This window comes from Uloborus diversus, chromosome 1 (assembly GCF_026930045.1).
Source record: "Uloborus diversus isolate 005 chromosome 1, Udiv.v.3.1, whole genome shotgun sequence".
NCBI classification, from domain to species: domain Eukaryota; kingdom Metazoa; phylum Arthropoda; class Arachnida; order Araneae; family Uloboridae; genus Uloborus; species Uloborus diversus.
The window spans coordinates 89,673,915-89,697,381 of record NC_072731.1 but is presented as its reverse complement, the minus strand read 5'-3'; the positions used below and the strand labels follow the sequence as shown (position 1 = coordinate 89,697,381).

At 32.4% G+C, this 23,467-nt stretch overlaps 1 protein-coding gene across 2 annotated transcripts in view; it reads right to left on the bottom strand.

The window, feature by feature from the left end:
- Positions 1-23,467, bottom strand: part of LOC129231030 (NADPH--cytochrome P450 reductase-like) — a 61,979-nt gene that overhangs the window by 10,609 nt on the left and 27,903 nt on the right. For both annotated transcript variants that reach the window (XM_054865284.1, XM_054865279.1), the window contains exons 6-11: positions 21,859-21,983; positions 19,681-19,869; positions 16,453-16,566; positions 9,529-9,647; positions 7,703-7,884; positions 5,736-5,885 (exon numbers count right to left, since the gene is read on the bottom strand). In XM_054865284.1, coding sequence (XP_054721259.1) covers positions 5,736-5,885; positions 7,703-7,884; positions 9,529-9,647; positions 16,453-16,566; positions 19,681-19,869; positions 21,859-21,983 — 879 coding nt within the window. The remainder of the gene's footprint in view (positions 1-5,735; positions 5,886-7,702; positions 7,885-9,528; positions 9,648-16,452; positions 16,567-19,680; positions 19,870-21,858; positions 21,984-23,467) is intronic.

Sequence of the window (23,467 nt, the reverse complement as noted above, 5' to 3'; positions counted from 1 at the left end):
AGTCTCGATTCATGAAGATGAAACGCTTTCAAAAACTGAGAAATTTAACTACCTAAAAAGTTATTTGGGTGGCCCTGCAGCTAATGCAATCGCGGGTTTTGAAATTTCAGATGAAAATTACGACTCTGCACTTCAAATATTAAAAGAACGATTCGGACAAAAAGATGTCATAATTAACAGCCATATGAACAAATTGCTTAACTTATCTCCTGTTTACAAAATTACCGACATTCCAAAGCTAAAACAGATTCACAATGAAATAGAAGTTAACGTTCGGTGCCTTTCAGCTTTAGGATTGGAGTCAAATTCCTATTCTGCAATGCTGTTAGCAGTAGTATTGAAAATAATCCCCCATGAATTGGCATTGGAATATAATCGACAAAATAAGAAAATCTCGTGCGTTCCAGACATAAATCAATTCTTGAATTTCTTGCAAACCGAAATATTAACAAGAGAACGAACTTATTCGTGTAGGTCGAAGGCATTTGAATCAAACAGTAAGAATAAAAATTCAACTTTGTCTAATAGACAAGATAGCGCTTGCATTTCCACCAGTGGTTTTTTCGTTGCAGCTAAGAATGGAAATGAATCTTTCGCTGATAAGAAAACGGACAGTTGTTTATTTTGTAAAAAAGAACACGATGTTCTCAACTGTCGCTTAAGTGTTGAAAAAAAAAGAAACGTATTGAAGAATCAAGGTAGATGCTTTTTGTGCCTTGGATTAAGACACCGTTTGAAAGATTGTTTATCGGGAAGGAATTGTAAGTACTGTTCGGGTAAACATAATGAAAATATTTGCTATAAGTTTAACAATTTGGTTAACGATAAATCTAATAAAGAATCTCTTATGGGCGATGGGACGGAAAATGTAATTTCTGCTGTATCGCATATGGGAAATAAAAATAGGACTCTTTTGCAAACGAGTTACGTGTTAGCAAAAAATGAAATCTTAGATTCGAACTGTTGTACGCGTGTTTTACTGGATTGTGGTTCGATGCGTAGCTTTACCACGCAAAACATAGCTAACAAATTAAAATGCAAAGTACTAAGGAAAGAAAAATTATCAGTGTACACGTTTGGAAGTAAAACCCCGATCGAAAAATACTACGATGTCATCAAACTTACGTTAATCAACAGAAACTCTCCCGACTTAAAAATAGAAATTGAACTGTTGGTTACAGACGAAATATCAGGATCAAATATTCCCCCTCCCGAAGTTGAAGACTTTAAGGGTATGAAACAGTTGAAAAATATGACACTAGCGGATTTTCCAGAAAATAAAGAACCCATTACAATTTTAATTGGTGCTAATTATTATTATAACGTTGTAACGGGAAATATTAAGCATTTGAGCAAAACACTAGTTGCAGTTGAAACAATTTTCGGTTGGTGTTTACAAGGGAAAAAGAGTGAAAATAACTTTTCTTTAATGATGAATGTAGTCGTAGAAAATAGCGCGATTTCAGAACAAATTCAGAAATTTTGGGATTTAGAAACTTCAGGTCTTATTGATTCGAAGCAAGATGCTGACCCAACAGAAAGTGAAATCATGAGACAATTCGAGTCTCAGATTAAATATGAAAACAAAAGGTATACAGTGGGATTACCATGGAAATTAGAAAAGCGGGATTTAAAAGATAATAGGAAGATAGCTGAAGAGAGATTTTCTAGACTTAAAAAAAGATTTTATAGAAACCCTGAGTTGTATTTTGAATACAAAAAGGTGATAGATGACTATTTACGACAAAAAATCATTGAACCAGTTATTAACCTAGATGAGGAAGACGAAGTTAAATTTTACCTGCCCCACAGAGAAATAATTAGAAAAGATCGTGAGACGAGTAAATTGCGTATAGTTTTCGATGCCTCCTCTCATGATTCTAATTGTTTATCTTTAAATGACTGTCTTCATATAGGTCCAAATTTATATTCTGAAATATTTGATATTTTATTGAGATTTCGCTTTCACCCCATTGCTTATACAACGGACATGAAACAAGCATTTTTGCAAATTTCGCTCAAAGAAGAAGATCGAGATGTTACTCGTTTTTTCTTTACCGATGACCCCTCGGACGACTCTATTGCACCCCAGGTTTATAAATTTACGCGCGTTCTATTCGGGATTAGTAGCAGTCCGTTTTTATTGGCAGGAACTTTGAAATATCATCTGAAACAGTATACTGAAAAATATCCAGTGACTACAAAATTTTTAAATGATAATATTTATGTCGATGACATAATCGGTAGTCATGCATCTGTAGATGAAGCATTATCTCATACATTAGAGTCCATAGCAATTTTCGAAGATGCTAGTTTGTCACTACACAAATGGCGCACTAATTCGAAGACCCTCCTCGAATTATGGAAAAAACATGGAGTGATTTCAAGTGATTATGCCGAACCCCTCAAAGAAAATATGACTTGCAAAGTCTTAGGTATGGCATGGGACAACTTAAAGGACATTCTTTATTTTGATGTTGGAGATCTAGTCAAATTTGTTTCAAGAAGAACTGACACTAAACGATACGTGCTCCAGGTCTTAGGACGGATCTTTGATCCTATCGGAATTTTAGGTCCTTTTACAGTGAGAATTAAATGTTTGATGCAACAGATTTGGGCGTTACGTATTGATTGGGATGACAGATTACCCGAAGATCTAAGTTCGTTATGGAGAAGCTGGTGCGAAGAAGTTCCTCAACTGACGGAAATTTCAATCCCACGCCACTATTTTTTCGAAAACCTAAATATTGATATCAAGACTCTTGAACTTCATTTCTTTTGTGACGCAAGTATGAAGGCATTTGGAACAGTTGCCTACATGCGTGTTTTATCTCGAAATGAAGACGTTCGAACGGCCTTTGTAGCTTCTAAAAATAGAGTTGCTCCGATAAAATCTCTTACATTGCCTCGGCTGGAGCTCATAGCTGCAGTACTGTCTGCAAAATTAAGTTTTAATATTTTGAAATCCTTGAAACGTGACATTCCGTGCTATTTCTGGTCTGACTCGAAGATAACAATTTTTTGGATAAAAGGAAATCCTGAAAAATTCAAACCTTTTGTCAAGAATCGGATTGAAGAAATTCGCAAATTCACAGCACCTTCAGACTGGTTTTTTTGCCCCGGAAAAGTCAACCCCTCAGATACCTTGTCGAGGGGAGCAAAAGTTTCTAAACTGCTAGAAGATCCAACCTGGCTGACAGGACCGCTGTGGCTAAAAAATTCTCCAGAATACTGGCCGAAGTCAGAAAATGATGAAGCAATAAATACAGAAGAATTGGAATATAGAAAGAAATCGAAGGACATCTTTCAATGTGAATGTCTTGTTGAAGAAAAGGAAAATGCAATCAACATTACTAAATTTAGTAATATGGAGAAGTTAGTAAGGATTACAGCTTGGGTGAAGAAGTTGATCATGAAATTTAGAAAGATTTCTAATATAGGAAATACATTGACCGCTGAAGAATTAATAGAAGCTGAGAATCATCTCATAAGACTAGAACAGAAGATCTTTTTTAAAGAAGATTACGAATCCTTGAAGAATGGAGATCCGATTCAAAAAGACTCTGATTTGTTTAACTTTTTGCCATTCATGGATGAAAATGAAATGATCAGACTAGGAGGAAGATTAGAATTTGCAGAATTATCTACTGAAGAAAAACATCCTATTATTCTTCCAAAACGGTCCTGGCTGACATTTTTAATCACAAGAAGAGAACATGAGAAAATGATGCACGGTGGAACAGCTTGCACTTTAGCTCGAATTCGGCAACGTTTCTGGATTCCAAAGGGACGGCAATTAGTCAAGAGTGTAATCAAAAAGTGTCTAATCTGCCAAAAATATCTTTCGAAGGCTGCTAATCAAATTACAGCTCCGTTGCCGCTTGACAGAAGTAACACCTCGCCTCCATTCTCAGTTTGCGGATTGGATTTTGCAGGACCAATTTATGTGAAAATTTTTAAAGAAGTTCGAAAATCCTATATAGTTTTGTTTACATGTGCAGTTACTAGATCAATTCACCTTGAACTCGTTAGCGATATGACTACAGATTCCTTCTTATTGGCACTTCGAAGATTTTTAGCTAGAAGAGGAAACTGTAAGGTAATATATTCGGATAACGCGAAAACCTTTAAAAGGGCGAAAAAAGAAATAGAAGATTTATCAAAAATTATTTCTGACAAATTACTTTCGCAATTTCTAACAAAAGAAAGAATAGTTTGGAAAAATATAATTGAAAGGGCGGCTTGGTGGGGAGGTTTTTACGAGCGACTTGTGAAATCCGTAAAAGATTGCCTGCGGAAAATTGTAGGGAAAGCTTTATTAAATTTTGAAGAAATGTCTACATTGCTTACAGAAATAGAAACCGTCCTCAACTTGCGACCGCTAACTTACGTCTATAATGATAATAGTGAACCTTTGCCTTTGACACCAATGCACTTCTTAAATTTTGGACGAGAACCTGAATATCCTATCAATTTCGCTGAAATAGTAGAAAATGAATCGAAAAGATCTTCACTTTTGAAACGGAAAAAATATCAATCTCTTCTTCTCCGGCAATTATGGATAAAATGGAAGCAGCAATATTTACTTGACCTGAGAACTGTTCACTCTTTGAATAATCCAAACAAACAACCGGCACTTAAGATAGGAGATGTAGTGCTCATCGAAGAGGATTCCAAAAACAAACTGCTATGAAAACTCGGAAAAATTGAGCGTTTCTCGGACGGGATAATAACGTACGCTCATACGAAGTTAAAACTGCTTCTGGACTTTTGCGGAGAACGATACAACACTTGTATCCCTTGGAACTTTGAACTTTTGAAATTTGAACTCTATATTAATTTAAATTGAACATTTATTTATATTGATATTTTGTACTAACCTTTAAATTTGATACTTAATAATATTTAGTAGATTTCACTAACATTTTTAGGATTATACTTAATGTTTGAAATTTGAAAATGTTTTGATTCATGCATATCTTTGATTTATTGATTTAATATTTTGTGTATTTGAAATTTTGAAATTACGATTTTGTAATTAATACATTATTTGAAATTGAGATATTGATGAACTCTTGAAAGAGTTCATGGTGGGGAGTATGTGGAAAATTATTTGATTTGGAATGGCAACAGCCATTCAACGCTTCCTGGCATGAACTCGAATCAAGAGTTCAGTCGCCACTGAATCACCTTTCGATGAATGTTGAAATTCGATGTGACGAGAGTCACCCCTTTTGATGGGACTTATGTTCCCAATTTTCGATATAAATTATGTGCACTGTATATACGTTTCAACTAACAGTTCTTAATTAAAATGTTTTTTCTAACCTTCAATTCGTTTGTCGATTTTTGAATTTGACGTGGCAAGTGTTTTACCCATTGAATCATTTTACGATACCAGCATTAACTAATTTTAGTATTTATAGTAAAAATACAGCATTAGTTTTTAAATTGTTCTTTGTATTTAAATTTAATAATTCATTACAATTAAAATATATGATGAAACAAATTTAAATTTCTGATCCAGGTAAAGAATTTTCTGTGAAATTGTAGTCACTGCAGATTTTAAAGAAACATGAACTTGAGACTTTTTCAGCATTAAAGTAAATAAAATTAATTCAATTATCAGTGCAACACCATTATACCCAGTTATTTTTCTAGTTACAATTATTTATTTATTTTTTGACATTCAGAAAAATAAATTTGAAAGAATAAGCAACAAAAATGTCAATTACTTTAGGAGATGAGGAAATTGAATAGTAGCGAGCTTGCAGTCTTGGTAGCAACTCTAACAGGTGATCTAGAGGAGGTTTGAGGGATGGCATATCTTCCAGTATGTGGATGATGCTTCGACAGTTTTTGACGACCCAATTCAGATACAGACTCTGCATAGAAAATATAAGAATAAAATAACTACCAAATACTGAAAAAATAACACGAATTTTCAAAAAATGATACAATGCATATATTTCTGGAGTATATACTGCATTCTGGACATCCAGAGAAGAAATGAGAAGTTACATAAAATTATGAACTGCAATAAAGTTAAATGAAAAAGTTTGTATTGTAGCATAAAAATAACACTCAAAATGTGTAAATTTTAAGCCTGAGCATAGTGTTGGCTGACATATAATAATTAAAACAACATTTAATTTAGTAAAATGGAATAGTTTTCAAAAAGCGGAAAAACAATTTATAAATATTCAATAAAGATCAACAGATAGATCTTAAGATAGCTAATTACTAGTTGCTACTTTATTTTCATCACTTTGTATCAATAAATTTTCTCCATATAAGTTTAAATCACGCTTCCTTCATTTTTTTTCACAATTATTTATTGTATTGTCATAAGGAAATGTCTTAGGACTTCAGAGAACAAAAGAAAACAAATTTAAAAAATACTATCAATCACTTATTCAATCACTTAATAACCTGCCCTAGGCCATTAAAATGATCTATGAGCATACAAAAAGAAAACATGCAAATATTAAAAAAATATTAAGTATCTCCATATCTTCACAAGAAAGATTTCATTTAATTTTGGAAACTTATTTTAGAGACTTTAGTAGGAGTTTTGAACAATGTTCAGAAGGTGCGATTCTTCATTTAAGTAGGAGGAAAGCTGGCAGATTTCGTTTGCCTAAGGGTAGTTGGAGTGAAATTCAATTCTGTTCATAAGGGAGAAGTACGAGGGATAAGCAGCAAGTAAAAATAACTAACCTCAAAATGCCTGATTAAAAAAAATATATTTTCAAACATGTTCTTTCATTTCTCTTACGCAAATCATGGATGAAATACAAAATCATAGCAAAAACCATCTGGGTTGGGTCTTAACTGAAAGAATAAATAATTTTGCCAAATGTCCTAACACATGGATAAAATATTGGAAAATTATCCGAATTTTTTAGCAGTAATAACAAAAGGTAGGCATTCTCAATCACACAAAAATAAACAAAACATCACATTTGCAAATGCTGAAGGAAAAAAAGTCTATTACAGATTAGTGCTGCTATTTACAAGTTTAAAATTTATTTAATAGCACCTTCAGAGTATTTTACTGGTTATGGCAACAGCGGAACGCAACACACAGCATTTAAAGGCTACTGATTTCAATCCAAGGACAAATGCAAGAGAGAGGCGACGGAGTGATTGCTACCTCCTTGAGTTGAGATAAGGAAACTTTCTTCAGGTATAATTTTGATATTAAAGTTCCAAAAACATAATCTTACATAATCTTCGATAGTGTTAGGAGAAAGGGAGCTCTTTCTCGGAATTCTTTCAGAATTGAAGTCTTGAAAACGTAATTGTAGCACACCTTTTATTACTCTGGGATGGGGACCGGAAATCCATAGGATTCTTTCTTGACATTGAAGTTCCAAAACCTCAATTTTACATGATCTTGGATAATATTAGAGATTGGTTGAAGGGCTACCCCTGAATGTTCTTCAAAAGAAACACAGGTAGTGTAGGATACCTTTGATTATGTAAGGGTAAGCAATGGGGTTTAGTATAATCCTTCGAAAAATTTTAGAGATTGAAGCTCCAAAGAGTAACATATAATTGCCTCATCCTTGAACATTTTTTGGATCCGCCCTTGTTTCAATTCAAAACTATACACTTCAGAGGGACTTTTATAACAGGTCACTAAAATCAGGAGCTTCAATGGATTCAAAATATGGTAACTTTATAATTTTTATTTTACCTTTCCTTCTTCAGTTGAGGTAGCCATTTGCTTCAGCATCCTCTTGTGTTCCTCATCTGTTGCATACTCAGATATTTCTTTCAGGACATGAGTGCGAGGTATGCTGGTGATATCAACATAGTGAGATAACGCTGTGCGATAGGTTGTTGGACAAGGGAATGGGTGCTTTTTTGTGCTGTCCTCTGAAATAACAGTAACAGGTGAGCTAGATTACAATTTGTTTTTTTTTTTGAAGACATTAACGATCAAGGAGACAAGGAAATAACCGTTAAATAATTAGACCATTTACTAATCAGGAATGAAATTTTTACTAATCAAATATATTTGCTGGGATCAGAAAACCCTTGTAAAACTCAACAATTTTGTAAACAAAAAACATATTATTTAAACACACACATAGATAAATCTCTACTATTCAGATACACATAACACTAAATAGCTATTACGAATAAGGAAAGTGATACAGCTTATTTTCAAAGGTGTGCATAAATGCTTGCTAAATTTTTACTACAACATGTACTCAAATATTCATAAAATTTCGAAAGAAAAAGAAAAAGAAAAAAAAAAAAAAGAGAAGACAAGCAGAAGGTTTTCAAAAATAAATATATTTTCAAGATGGAAGACTGGTGGAATTTAGATCAAAATATTGGTAAAGATATCTTGTTTCTTGCATTTCTATGGTTATGGAGAAGGAACAAAATTCGAAACTTTCATCATGAAGTCAGAAATTTTCCCAATAATGTAAGGCATAAGGCACTAATGCACCTAACACAAATAATCGAATTCATGATAAATAACAGGGATTTTAGCACAAAATGCTCAAGGAAAAAGGGAGATTTTGGACCAAAATTATATTTAAAAAAATTCAGCATAGACCTGAAAATTATCACTTGCAACCTGATGACTAAATGTTTTCTTACTTTGATGACTAAATAAAATACTTTTTAAAAACCCTAGAGGCAGCAGATAATTGTTACTTCATTTTTTTCTTTTTGAACAAGACATTTCTCTATTCCATTTTGTTGCTCTCAGTTTGTGATATAAATAAGATCCACAAGTTTACAAAGTATTCCATATTGCAAACAGATAAGAAATTCACTTCCATTTGTTTTTACAAAAATTGATGGTTGAAGCAATATTAATTCATAAATATTCATCATCCCACTTATTTCATAAATATTCAAAAGTATAATGTTGCTCAGCCAATGCTTTCTTTAAAAAAAGGATTGGATAAAGTGAGTACTAATGATAAAAAAGTGGCTACTAAACTAAAAATGTCTATTGGCCACTGGCAGCTTACTAAAAATTTTAATTTTCAGTCTAGACCAGCATTTATTTGCATTTCATGCATAAGAAACAGAAAATAAATAAAACCCATTTGCACTTTATTCCAGTATTTTAAAACTTTGGCTTTAATTTATATATTGGATGTAAGAACTATTATGTCTCACAATATATAGGGTCAAATATCTGTAAAAAAATTTTGTACTTGAAAAATAACGATTTACTCGTAATGCAAGTATGAAAGTTATTGTATAATAATTACAGTGGAACACCAATTTCATATTGCCCATTTCATACATTATCCTGCTTAGCCCCCCCCCCCCTCCAACTTCACGTTTTGCCTCTTGGTGCATTTTTTATCACTAGTCCGACAGAAAATATAAAATCGGGGTTACACTGTATAGATAAAAGCTAAATTAATAAATAAATGAAATGGATTAACATAGCTAAAACGTATGAATATTTAAAAAAAAAAAATCATGGCAAAATGCTTCTTTATTTTGCCAATTCAATTCAAGACAAGAAATTTGAAACGAACTCACCATCTAAATTATTAAGGCTAAATACAGTGTCTAAATCCACATCAAGTATCCTTCCAATTTTCTCAACAAGCTCAGTCTTGTTGGTTGGATAAATTGCAACATGATCCCCAGCATCATACCTAAATAAAATGTGAAACATTAGATAACAAGAAACTAACAATTTTTCTACATCATGCTGATCAGATGTTAATAAAATATTAATTATTATTTATTTATTTATTACTAGTGATACCTGCACGGCTTTGCCCGTAATAGAAAAATCAAAAGGTCTTTTGGTTCGCCTGTATATTTACAAATAATGTATGGTGAATTTTCTCGCCAGTTGGCTTGTACCCATCTTACGGTTCCACGTTGTGATAATTTCGTATCTCGCCAATTGGCTTGTGCCCATGTTACGGTTCCACGTTATGATAGTTTCGTAATTTACTCGTCCATCTTATTTTTTTTTTCTTAAAATTGGAATAGAAAAAGAACCACATCGAATTTTCGAAAAATCGCTTCGAGGTGCACACCCCCATGCTACATACTAACTTTGTGCCAAATTTCATGAAAATCGGCCGAACGGTTTAGGCGCTATGCACGTCACAGACATCCTACAGACATCTAGACATCCTCTGGACAGAGAGACTTTCAGCTTTATTATTAGTAAAGATTAACATTATTAAGCAGGCTTTTAGTTGAATAAGTTGAAAGACTGTATGGTAGTCTAACCAGAGAATCAAGTTTTCAAATTAAAGATGAAATGGCAACAGTAGCTTTATTTTGTTTAATCCCAAAAGAGAAAGGAAAACATTTAAAGCAAGAAAACAATTTTGCAAAACTAAAAAGAAAACACACACACACAAAGCAATGAAAAGAAAACAGGAGTAACCATATGAAATAAAAGTTGAGCAATAAACAAATGACCAGAACAGAACCAAATAAATAGAACATGAAAAAACTGGCTTAAAGTAAGACTTAAAGATGTTCATGTACTGAGCCTTTGCATTGCGTTTTATTTCAGCCTCCCAAAAATAAAAACTGAAGTAGATCTTCCAGTTTTTTTGAATAACTACTTACTTATTACACTCCAGGCTCCCCTGTACCTACCACTATGTCTGGTTTAACTGGTTGGATTTGATCCTGAAGATAGCTTTGTTTTTGGACCCAGGCTAGGAGCCGAGCAACCTATGACCCACCATCCCTAGTGGTATTGATTTGAAATGGGAACTTGGAGGACTTAGTGACCACGTGCATATTTAATGTGCCCCAGTAGATATTAAGGAACACGAAGGAGTTTCAACCACCTGGCATCAAACTTGGGACCCTTCAGTTATGAGCTTAAAGCCTTACTGATCAGCCCACCAAGGTCCCAATAACTACATACAGCAGCGGCTTTCTCGACAATTGCCTTACTGAAGCACACCCCTTCTGGCGTTACACTTCAGGGCTTTCACCCCTTTTTGCCAACCTCAGGCATTTTAAGCTAGAGAAAGAAAGTTCATTGAGGTTTTTGAGACATAAATTGCATTCCTCAAAACAAAACAGGAAAAAAGTGATGCATTGCAATTTTCCATCAACAACAAAAAATGTGCTTAATCTACTTTCACTTGAACCAAGAATGATTGGCAAACCTTTCCTCAATTCATCCTCTTTACTCAATTCATTTTCACTCGAAGAAGGCATTAGTGGAAGGTTTCCAGCTGCTGTATTGCTCCGGAATGGATGAAACGTCCCTGGAGATTGGCATTTGATTCAATATCTCTGCCAATTGAAATCATACAAAGATGCAATATTGCTATCTGTGACCCTAGTAAAATTTCAAATCTTTTTATACCTGATTTGACCCTTAATGCTTTGCCGTTCCCCTATAGTTCGAGTGCCATCCATAGATAGATAGATACAGTCGCATTTTAACACAGAAGATATCAATAAAAATGTTTTTATTATCATGCTGTAATGTACCACAGGGGTTCTCAACCTTTCTGGCTCTGTGCTCTCCTTTGATGATTATTGCCAGGTCATACTCCCCTCTCCTACCACATGAGGCCAATATAAATTGAACAATCGGAAAATGGGACTTTGAAACTGAAGTTGGTTGTTAAACGAAAATACAAATAAGTTATACAAAATTTAGAATTACTGCACATAAAATTATTTTGAACATATTATTAGAACACATTAAATGAACTAATTAAAGAACTAAATACAGATTAACTAAATACAGGTCAGCTATGTATGATGTAGGTGAAGTTAGGATGTAATACCAGTCACTTTCACAACATCACTTGGAGGGCTACCACAGCTAGTCATTGAAGGTTTTTGGATATTAGGTTGCAACTTTGACAAAGTGATCTATGGTTACTTTCAGTAACTTGCTCAATGTTTTAACCTTATGTATGCTAATGCTGAAAATCCAGATATGTGCAGATAAAAACCCACACTAAAACCCTTAAAAAAAGATGATAATAACGAAAATAGATGAATGTGACCACGTAAGTGAGCAAATTGCAGATAGTTTTACTTTTTCATTTTATTATTACTTTTTAAACATTCATGCCTCCCTTGAAATTCTTCTATGTGAGAACCAATGATGTACAAAATGCTAGTTTTCAAAGATATTGTGATTTTCTAAAAAGGAAATTGAACTTAAGTATTCATTTACTGGTGACAATACCCAAACATACACATAAAGTATTGAGTATAAAAAGTGCTAAAAGTTGGTGCATTAAATTCAAAAATCATTTTGACATACCTAAGTGCTGTAGTTTGCAAACAATACTCCCCCCCTCCTACATCAATTCAGTTCATATTAATTTCATTAATGAAATAAAGTCAAAGAAAAATAATAAATGCAGAATGACTACAGAATGAGACAGACTGATATCTTTTCTCTCAATCAAAAAATGAACACAATTAAGGACTAGTAATAAGCAGTTCATAATAAAAAAACAGTAAAAACATTTAATTTCTTCTAATTAATGAATATACATTTCAAAAGCAAATTATTGACTTAAAATTTATGACTTTTAAGAAAAAATAGTTTCTTATACTTACATATAATGCCAGTATTTAATACTATCAAAATATATGTGATAAAAATATTTTTTTTCATTGCTTTGATTATGTGCTTTATCAATTTAATTTCTTTTTTTAAAGTCTAAGAAAACACTTTCATATGGGTCATTCCAGTTGAAATGATCAGCTGTGGCTGACATGTCACAGATTTCAATGAAAATTTTTATTTAGGTAAATCGTGCATATCTATGAGGGAATGCAAAGTATGAAAGTTTAAACACTGTTTGTTGCTTTGTTATTGAAATTAGAAGTTGATGCTTACGCTAAGCCTATATTTTCAGAGTTCAGGGCAGCCACTTTGTGACTCAATAACTCCATAATTTATAAACTAACACTGAAAAAATAACTATTTTCATTCTATAAACAAATCCCTATTAGGAAAGATGGAAATAAAATTTATTCGAAGCTTTTTTCGAATCTGAGATATTAACCAAAGATTGAAAACTTGCCAATTTACTTCAGATTTCAAATCAGTCTTCTAACTCTTTTCATGAAAACATAACAGCAAAAATGATTCAGACTGAAAAACTACCTATAACTAACTATCTGTTCTAATTTAATATATTTTTTTTGAGTTCCTTGACAATGAAATTGTACTTAAAAAAATAAAAAAATTCTAAATTTTTCATGTTTTTTTCTCTATTTTAGATGTTTGTTTGAACATGAGGGAATGCCCTTAATTTACTCAATTTTTTTTACTTAGCATAATGAAGTGTCTTTTAGATAATACTAAAATTTAATTATTACGTTCATATTTTTGTTGCTTGGGTAACTTGAAGTAAGGTAACATTTCATTAGTTATATGGCTATTTATTGTAAGTTCAGCAAGATTTAATCATTTCTTTTGTGTTTAAGTATTTATGAAGTACTTGCTGAAATGTTTCTGTAATTTTTGTGAAACATATACTATTCCAGTATGCATACTTATATTTAATTGTGCTACTGAAAATTGAATTTTCCTCTCCCCCCATGATGCAGGAAAAAATAACAAGAAAGTTTCTATAAAACCTTTCATTCCAGCAGGACAAAAAGAACATACTGAGTTTAAAAATAGGACAGAAGACCATCTCGTCTAATTCTCAACAGCATTTGAGGTTGGGCTGAGTTTGAGGAAATTTGTTTTATCCATAAATAAGTATATTTGACTAAATAGACCCATTTATTTCAACCATCCTGCTGTGATTTTCTTTAAAAAAAAGAGAGAGAAAGGGTTCCTTTGATAGCAAAATTCATCTATTTTAATTATAACTCTTGTTTCCAGACTAAAAATTGTCAGTTAAACAATATTTGTCGCAATAAATCCAATTTTCAATGGAAAGTAGATGGCTTTTCTTTCAAGTATCAATGGCAAAAGTGCATATAATGGCACTGATGAAACTGTCAAACTATTATCAGTCAGAACAAGTTTGCATACGACACGACATACAATAATCCAATTACAACTACAAGATATTTTCTTCCTCTGCCTACTCCAATCACAAATATTTGGTATTTTAGTCTGATCAGAAAACTTATCAATCTTGAAAGTTAGGTTCAATAACAATTTAAAAAAAGTACCAATAGCTATTTTGGAGATATGAAATTACCATTGTTTCATATAAATTAACAATTGGACACCAAAATTCCTTGTCTTAGATTTTAGAAATCAGGCCTAAATCCAACATCAATAATTTCACTTGTTTTTTGTCTGGAACTACTTGAAAGACATTAATGAAAGTATACTGTTAATGTCTTCAACTGGATTAGAAAAAACAAAAATTGAGCCACAAATTTTTAGTTGGATCGAAAAAACTTTTGTGGAGAGCAAAAAAAAAAACTTTTGATGCATTTGTTGAGATACATATTTTATACGCTAATTATTTTATAAATTTTTCATTATACCAGTACATTTTTTAAAAATTGAAATTAATGTAAGATATAAGTGCTTTGGTATCATTTAGTCGTTTATCTAGTTCTTTTAATTTGTGTAATTTCACGAAAAACACAAAGAAAATGCCACTGTTCTGAATCTTATTTTAAGCTTGGAAATCGAAAACCAATTTTAAGTTTCTTCAAGTATAGAAATACTGCTCTATATTTTTGCAAAATTTGAAAGTTGTCTAAAGTTTTCTTCATTTAAATTTTTGTGCCTATATGTGAAGAGGAATATCATTATTTCACAAAATGACACTAAGTTAAAACCTGATTTTGAAGACAAAGGAGTTAATACAGCTTCAAAAGTAAGATACAGTCGAACCTCGTTATCACGACACTTCTGGGACTGCCAACAACAAGTGTCGTCCTAGTCGGAGCGACGTCATAACCGGAATAGTTTAAAAATTCATAATTAAACATTAAAATTAGTTTTAATGAAGAAATTAATAGTGTTTATGCTTTTAAATAGATTCAACTAATGTTAATTTGAGTTATTGGTGAATGTAACAAAAATTCTTTTAAAAAAAACTTCATTTATTATTATTATTATTATTTTTTTTTTTTTTTGAATTCTACAATACTTTCCAATAAGTGTTTGCAAAACTTTTGAATAACATTTTTAACACTTCTCCTTTCCACAAAATTATCAGCAAGAAAAAAACCAATTCAAGACTCTTCACTTTTGTCCACAATTTGATAGATTTCGACGGTTAAGCCCCACCTTTCGAAGGTGAAAAAATCTTTTCTAATTCTTTTATCCATTTTAGAGTTGTGCGCCACTTTTCAATGTAATGAGGAGCTCTTATCTCTTTTTCTCTCATGGAAGAAGCTTGTAGTGACCACCTACAGCTTGAGGTAGCTATAGTCTTTCTCTTCTCCTGCTATTTCCCTCGTCCAGTAATGCAATCCACCCACTTTGAATTCCTTTCTTTTGTCCCTCTTGTCAAAGTCTGAAACCTCTACCTTTCAGAACTTACCTACTCGCCCCCCACCACTTTTGAGAGGTGTCATGCCTGGTCAAATCTCTTGTCTGAGTCCGAAGTTCCTACAACAAACATTTCCAGACGTTTTCATTATTTAACGGAAAATTTTTCAATTGCAAAGAAATATTTGATCCAATCTGCACAGCTAGAAGTGTCGTCGTAACCGGAGTTGCCCCCAAAAAAACTGTTGTGAAACCCGGAGCCACTTAACATTAAAACTGTATCGCAGAAGTTCGGGACTTTGAAAAAATGATGTGACATCCGAAGTGTCGCGAAATCCAGGTGTTGCGATAACGAGTTTTGACTGTATTTCTTTTGTGACATTTAGAACGTTATTGGGTATTAATTTCAGCAGAGCAAATACACTCCTTAAAGTTTGAGATTAAAAAATAAAATGCTGAATTATGAAAAAAAAACTGAAATATTTTCAGTTTTTTAAACTTGATTAAAAGTTAACTGTAATGACTTTGAAAAAGTTACTGAAAGCATATGAATTTCTCAACTCCGTAGATTACCCTCCCCCCAAAATATATAACTTTTATGTTTACATCAAATAGTTTATAAAATACAAGACTTCAAAAATGCAACATTTAGCACTTATCAGAATTCTGTTCAATTTGACCAATTTTCAATCACATGTAACAACTAAAATGAAAAATATTAAGTCGAAATTTTTTTTTTATACATAGGCATGAAAGGAACTGGTATACCAAATTTCATAAAAATCTGTAACTATGCGGCCACCACTTTTTTGTCGTTTTTGGTCATTTTGTATGGAATGACCTACATTTCAAAATAATTTTTTTTATCAATAACTTTTTTTATTATCTTGGCAAGAAAATGTGATGTTTAAAATTCTGATTAGTCTTTTTTTATATTGTCAATTGATTGTCAAAGATGGTTAGAAAATACACAAGCAATGTCAACACATATTGCAGAAAATATCCAAAAGGATAAATCTGCCACATACCTTAATTTGGCCCCACTTATATCAAGCTCAACATGACGGCAGGATCGTCCACCTTTGTAAAGCTCTCTATTTTCAATCATAGTACTCAAGTAAGGATTCTTGGGATCGAAAGGTCTACAAAAGTGCACAGAAAAATTTCACTTTATCAGATGAAAAATTCACAATGCAATTAAAATAAAACGTTGGTGAACTACCAAAATATAACAAAAAATGATTGATGCCAAAATTTAGAAGGAATTTTTGATATGAAAAGCTTATAAGCATTTTTTAAAGTCTGTTGATTTTTTAAATTCTTCATAAAAGAGCAATGCAACTTCAGACAACTTAAAAACAGATTTAGACACACAGCAGTGTGTCAGCGAAGTTCGGAACGGCGACACATCTGCTAGTGTGTATCTTACACAAACCATTTCAAGCTACTTTTGACCCCCTCATTTCTCAAAAACTATTAAACCTACGTGCTTGAAATTTTGTATGTCTAATAGAGCTGCATAGCAGAAATATAATCCTAAATTTCATGAATGTACCTCTTATAGTTAAGGAATTATTAAGATTTGAAAAGTGTCATTTTTTACACTGATTCACTCATTAAAATGTTTACGAGCTTCCAAGTGTCTCACATACTTGAAATTTGGCATAAAGATAGATTTACATGTATATGTAAAGGGAAAAAACTAAAAAGTCAAAAAACTACATTAAAATAGCAAAAAACTATGCTATTTTTTATGAGGATCACGGCATAATCACTTCACCCCACGATTGCAAAATATTTTGCCAAATAAATCAAGACAAATGGGCTCGTCAAATGTTGCCAAAACAAGGTTGTTCAAGTTTTAAGTTAACAATTTAATTTCTAACCAAAGCGAGGCTTTAAAAAATACTTTAAGATCAGCTAAAATGAAAAATGATTTATCAAATAATTAAAATTGAAAATCTAGAGCTAAGCCTTTAAATTAAAAAATAACCAGTTTTAAAATTTAGAAAATTTTTAGATCTCAAATTAAATGCAAAATTTTACAGGAGGAGCAAAAATGGCAGCAATAATTTTAACAATTGAGAAACATTTTTGCCAATTCTGCATGTTTTACGATCCATGTTATGATAATCCTCCCGAACAATAAAGAAATTCCAAACAGATTTTGAGACAAGTCTAAGCAATCTTCCTAATTATCGACAAATGTGAGGATGCCAAAAGACCAAGAACTAATGTACTTTGACCTTGCTGGTAAATGGGAAAAACAGACAATTATTGCCCAAAATGGACCTTATTCACGGTTTGGCAACAGTCTCATCGGTTGTCCGTCTGCGGATATTTTGACCAATTATGTAGTGTCAGTAGCGATAAAAAAACTCATTTTTTCAAAGGATTACTGGACTTCATGCGCATAATAAAAATGCTTAGGGCTTATACAGACTAACGACTGCATGGAAAACGCCAAAAAAAAAAGGAAAAATAAAAAGAGAACTCGAGTTTTCACCATGTTTCTGATAAGGAACCAAAGAGGCTTAAACCCATGAAAATACGATAATAAAGAGAGTATTTTGTATCAAATGAATCGTTCATAATTCTTTTACGTTTCTTAGTTAAAACTAAAAAAACCTCCCACTTTGAAATAGAAAGAAGAGTTTATAAGCCACTCAAAAGCAAGTGTTATTATACGCTGTAGTACCGGATTTTCGTTTGCTACAGTTCCCACAATGCACTGCAGTGAGGATTTTTACCTGCAGTGACGTCTGAATACTGTCCATTGGCAACTGTGCCAAGTCCCCAGTTATCGAAGTATCTTCAAAACTTCTAATAAAAAGAAACCGCAAACCAGTGCACAGTAAAAGTAGGGAAAAAAGTCTTTGCGCTTTTGCATTTATAATTGTCTAAATTAGAACATAAATTTTGATTTAGCTTTTCAAAAAGTAATGATATCCTAACAAAACATAAATGTGAAAAAGAATCCAAGTTCGGTTGAAATGAAGTTTGGGGTAGACGGTGTCACCAACAAAAAAAGTTCAGACTTAAAAGGTTACCAAGTTCCATAGCAGTTACTCATAGAAGTTGGATTTTCCTATGACTTTCAATTCATTTAAAAAACAATTTTTTACTTTCTTTGATAATGGATTTAAAACTTGGCAAGTTTGAAAAAAAAAAATAGTGATGACTCGCAAGTTTAAAATCCATAAAATCCATTATCAAAGAAAGTAAAAAATTGTTTTCTAAATGAACTGAAGAACATGGGAAAATCCAACTTCTATGAGGAACTGCTATGGAACTTGGTAACCGTTTAAATCCGAACTTTTTTTGTCGATGACACTGTCTACCCCGAACTTCATTTCGAGTGAACTTGGCTTCTTTTTCACATTTATGTTTTGTTAGGATCTTTCTTTCACATATCGATTATCATGCACAAATATTGCTTCAATGTTCAATATATAAAGGATGTAAAATCAAAATACATAATGAACGTACACAACGTTAATGTAAAATCTGAAAACTTACTAACTACTCTGGTTCTAAAGTAAAAAAAAAAAACAATCTGGGGCATAATTAGAACATAATTACCCTTGTATAACATAGAAACAAGCAATGGAAGCAAAAGTATATGAATTTGCAAATGTTTCTCACCTAAATGCTTATTGTACGTTTTTAACACAGGTTTTAAACATTGAAACGTTTCTTAAATATGTGTAAAATCATCCATAAATAACATTCTATTACATCAGAATAAAAATGTATATCCAATGAGAAAACATGTCAAAATAAAAGACTGTTTAACAGCACAGATATGATAACCATTAACATGCATTTGCCATCTTCTTAAGCCAGGGGTGCCCATCTAGGCAGGGGGGAGGGGGAAAGGATCATGGCACAGACTGTGCCAATGAAGTTTTTCGGGGGGGGGGGGTTGAGGGGTATTTTTCTCTTTGGAGGGGGAGGGGCTCTCGCTTTGGGGGGTGTCTTTGCTACATTTAGGGGGTACATCTTTGCTCTTAGGGTGGGGGCACCTCTGCCTAAGGAGAGGTTCCCAAACCTTCAAACATTGTAACCCAGTTTTCAGCAAACCAATCTTTAGCCTTCTACCTTTCTGATGCACTGAACGTTTCAAAAGAAATTTGAATCTTTACAAATTGTTAATTTTAAACTCAGTTACAAAAATATCAGAGGAAAATGTCAGACATATTTTTAAACATTGTTTTAAATGATTTAGAAAACACAAAACCTTAATAAATACTTACGGTCGCTGATTCTTATAAGAATTTAATCTGGCAACTTCTCCACTGAATATCTTTTCTGATTCAATATCATCGTGAATAACTAGTTGATATTGACGCAAATTAATATCTTCACCAAGACTTTCAATGTGAAAGAATTCACAAACTGCACCCCAGAATTTTTCTTTCCATGTAATAAAATCTTCTTCAATACTGTGAAAAGAAACAACAAAATAATGAAAGTTGTAACGCATTTTTTTAAATACTTGTATTTTAGAAAAAAAAAAAAACACTAACTACAGTAGAAACCACAAAAATTAGTTACAAAATTAATTTAAAGTAGTATTATACCATCACAGGGTTCCCACACTTCCAGCAGATTAAAAAATAGGGCCTTTATATGGCCTTTTTATGGCACAATTTAAAACTATTTAGGGCCACTACACCTCAATGTCCCACACCAATTAAAAAAAAAATTACAATATAGTCCAAAATACGGTTCCCCTATGTTAAGCACATCAAGTTACGAAGGACGAATTCAAATGTGGAATTGGGCATGGGTAGAAAATAAGCAGACTTAAGAAGTGGTGAATCAAAACTACCCACAAATTGTTCACACTTTCTCTGTTCATCCTTTTTTTTTTGCAACTGGACTTTCTTAGTGCATGCGCGTTTGCATCTATGGTCACACTTAAGCTGGAGGAACAGTATGTTCATGGCTGCAAATAACTCAACAGTTCTTTTTATTTTAGAACATTTAGATTATAGCTGTTATTGGTCAGCATGGACCTGTGCAGATATTCATATGACCAGTACATAACTTGCACTGTTTTTCTTAACAAACCATCAAAAAAAAAAAAAAATCTTAAAAATTATAAAGAGGGTTGAAAATTTAACTTTAAAAGTAAATATGCTAATGTTACTTTAAAACAATTACATGGTACATTTTGAGTTGCAATAACTCTGCAGCAAAAAATGTGTAGAAATAGCTAACACTGGTAACTAAAATTTTGGTTTTCCTCCTTTTATTTTAAAGTTGCATTAACTTTGCACTGACAGAACTGTAGAATTTCAAAATATAATAACAATTAGGGGTCCAACTAAGTAACATTTGGCAAACGAAATTCTCATGCACAAGTTGAATTACTACCGTATATACTCGCGTATTAGTTGAGAAATTTAGTACAAAAAATGAGATTAATAGTTAGGGGGGTCGACTTATACGCGGGGCAGAACTTCAAAAAAATTTCCCGAAAAATTCTTGGGAAAAGAAAAACACTCGAAAAACCTGAACATTTTCCCGATTTCAGACCAACTCTTTAAAGTAGATGCTATAGAAGTAAATATTTACACATTCCGCTATAATTTTATATTCACTGTAAAATAAAGACTAAATAGTTACAGTAAACGGCCAAAGTGCAAGAATTATCGTGTTCACAAATTTTCCCCGATAGTCGCACTCTAATACTCAGCTTATTAAAAATTAAAAATTCCGGCTACAGCACAGAATTTTATTTACTTTTATTCAAAATAAAAGCAACAAGTAACAAAAATCATGATTGCAGAAGTGAACCCTTTGGGTGCAAAAGCATAATAATCAGACATGTTTTAACATAAAAATGTTCATTACATTTCAATTTCCTCCTTTTTATAACGTTTACATTTAAAATTAGCGGTAAAAGGTTTCCGATTTTTTCAGAAAGTAGGGGCTCAACTTATAAGGGGTTTTTTAATTTTTTCCCGATTCTCGTTCTAAAAGTAGAGGGGGGGGGGGTCGACTTATACGCGAGTATATACGGTAATACCATAAAATATGGGAAACTAAGAGGAGGATATTTATTGAAGTTTTATGAATATTCAAATGTTCAACAAAAATCAAATTTTGATGTCTTGTCTTAGGAACAAATTTTAATTTTCTAATGGAAGGAATAGAATTATCAACTTTTGTGAGCTTGCATGCTCTTTGGTAATTTTCTAAGTGCATTTTTTTTCTCCAACCTGAACACAAGTCACACCCTTTACTTTCTACTTCTTTCCAAATACATAGGATATTCTTTTATGGGGAAAAAACCCATTTATCTAGTACTAAGGATAATAAACTTGTCAACATGGAAAAACCTTATTATAAAGACAACCTTATTTCACTTAACTTTAACGGATTAAGACATAAAAAAACAACATAAAAAATGAACTGGTGCTTACTTTGCATCATCATCTCCTAATCCAAGTTCCACAACTCTTGTAGCACCTAATTCCTCCAGCCGACTATCGACGTATGTCCCCATGGAATTATAGTGCTCATAAGTCTTGTTTCCGAGACCGAACACCTACAAATACACAGCACTTTCAGCAAAACTTTTAAAGTCTTCCATGGGAAGAAATTATATATATATATATATATATATATATATATATATATATATATATATATATATATATATATATATATATATAAACACAAGATGAGAAAGAAAAAAAAAAGGGTTTTACAAGGTGTTAAGAATTTTTTGTACTAGGTATTCAATACTAGGTATAAAATTTCTTCTGGGTTGTACAAGTATCTTAAACATCCTACTTTGCCAGTATACTTTGAGGTACATTATTTTCCCTTTTCAGATTTACAAATACAATACAAATACAAAAGTGAACCAGCAACAGGCACTGGGCCCAGCTAGACTGGTCCTAGTCAATTTACAACCCCCAATGAAGATCAATGGCCCTCTTAAAACTATCTACTCCCTTGCTCATTACCACCTCTTCTGGTAAGCTGTTCCAAGGTTCCACTACCCTGCTAAAATAATAATTTTTCCTCATATCCATGTTAGCCTGAGATTTAAATAGCTTAAAACAATAACCCCTTGTCCTGTTGTCAGTGCTAAACTTCAATCCCATACATCTTTCATTTTAATAAAGTTAAACAACTGAATCATGTCCCCTCGGTCTCTTCTTATTACCAAATTAAATTCCTTAAATTTTTCCTTAGTTCACTATTTTTAAGTGAATGAAGGAGAACTTTCAGGTTCTCGTTATTTCAGCCGATCAACTTTCTTAGCCTTTCTCTCTTGATCAATGAGACAGTGTACTTTACTGAAAGCTTTGTTTATTTAACTTACAGTAATCCAGGAGTTCCTAAAGTGGGTGCCACAAAGTTTCCAAGATATCAAAATATGTATGAGTAATAAGAGATAGACTAGGGTGCCGTGAGAAAATTATAGTTCTTTAAAGGTCAGAAAAGTCAAAGAAGAAAATCAGAAAAGTTTGAGTACTCCTGCATGAACGTAAGGATTCTTTTCGGTTTCTTTTCTCATTTTCGCATTGGTCAAGTTCTATTTCTTGGATTTTACTATTTAAATTGCTTATTGTTCTATTTTTTTTTCTAGCTTTTCTCAGAGGTTTTTTCAAGTATAAGTTCAGCTTCCACATTGAAAAATTGAGGTCCTTGTAATCTTGATATAGGTGTCCGCAATTTGAATAGCCTAAAGGGAAATATTTAATTTTTATTTTCAGATTGAAGTACTTTTTACAGCAGCTAAATATTATTATTATTTTCAAACTTTTTAAAGTAAGCTGAATTGCAGAAGCTCTGGTCTAACAAAACAAAAACTTCTGCTTTAAATCAAAATCTTTTTCCCATGGTATGGCCTATCCATATATACAATTTAGCCAGTATGAAATATTCATTGGGGAAAAATACATATATGTATCCCGCAAACCAGGATCAAAATTTTAGCACGGTTAGGCCCATATCAAGTTTAATATTGCATCAAATTTAGTCATCACTTTTATTGATTTCAAGTCATCAATTATGATG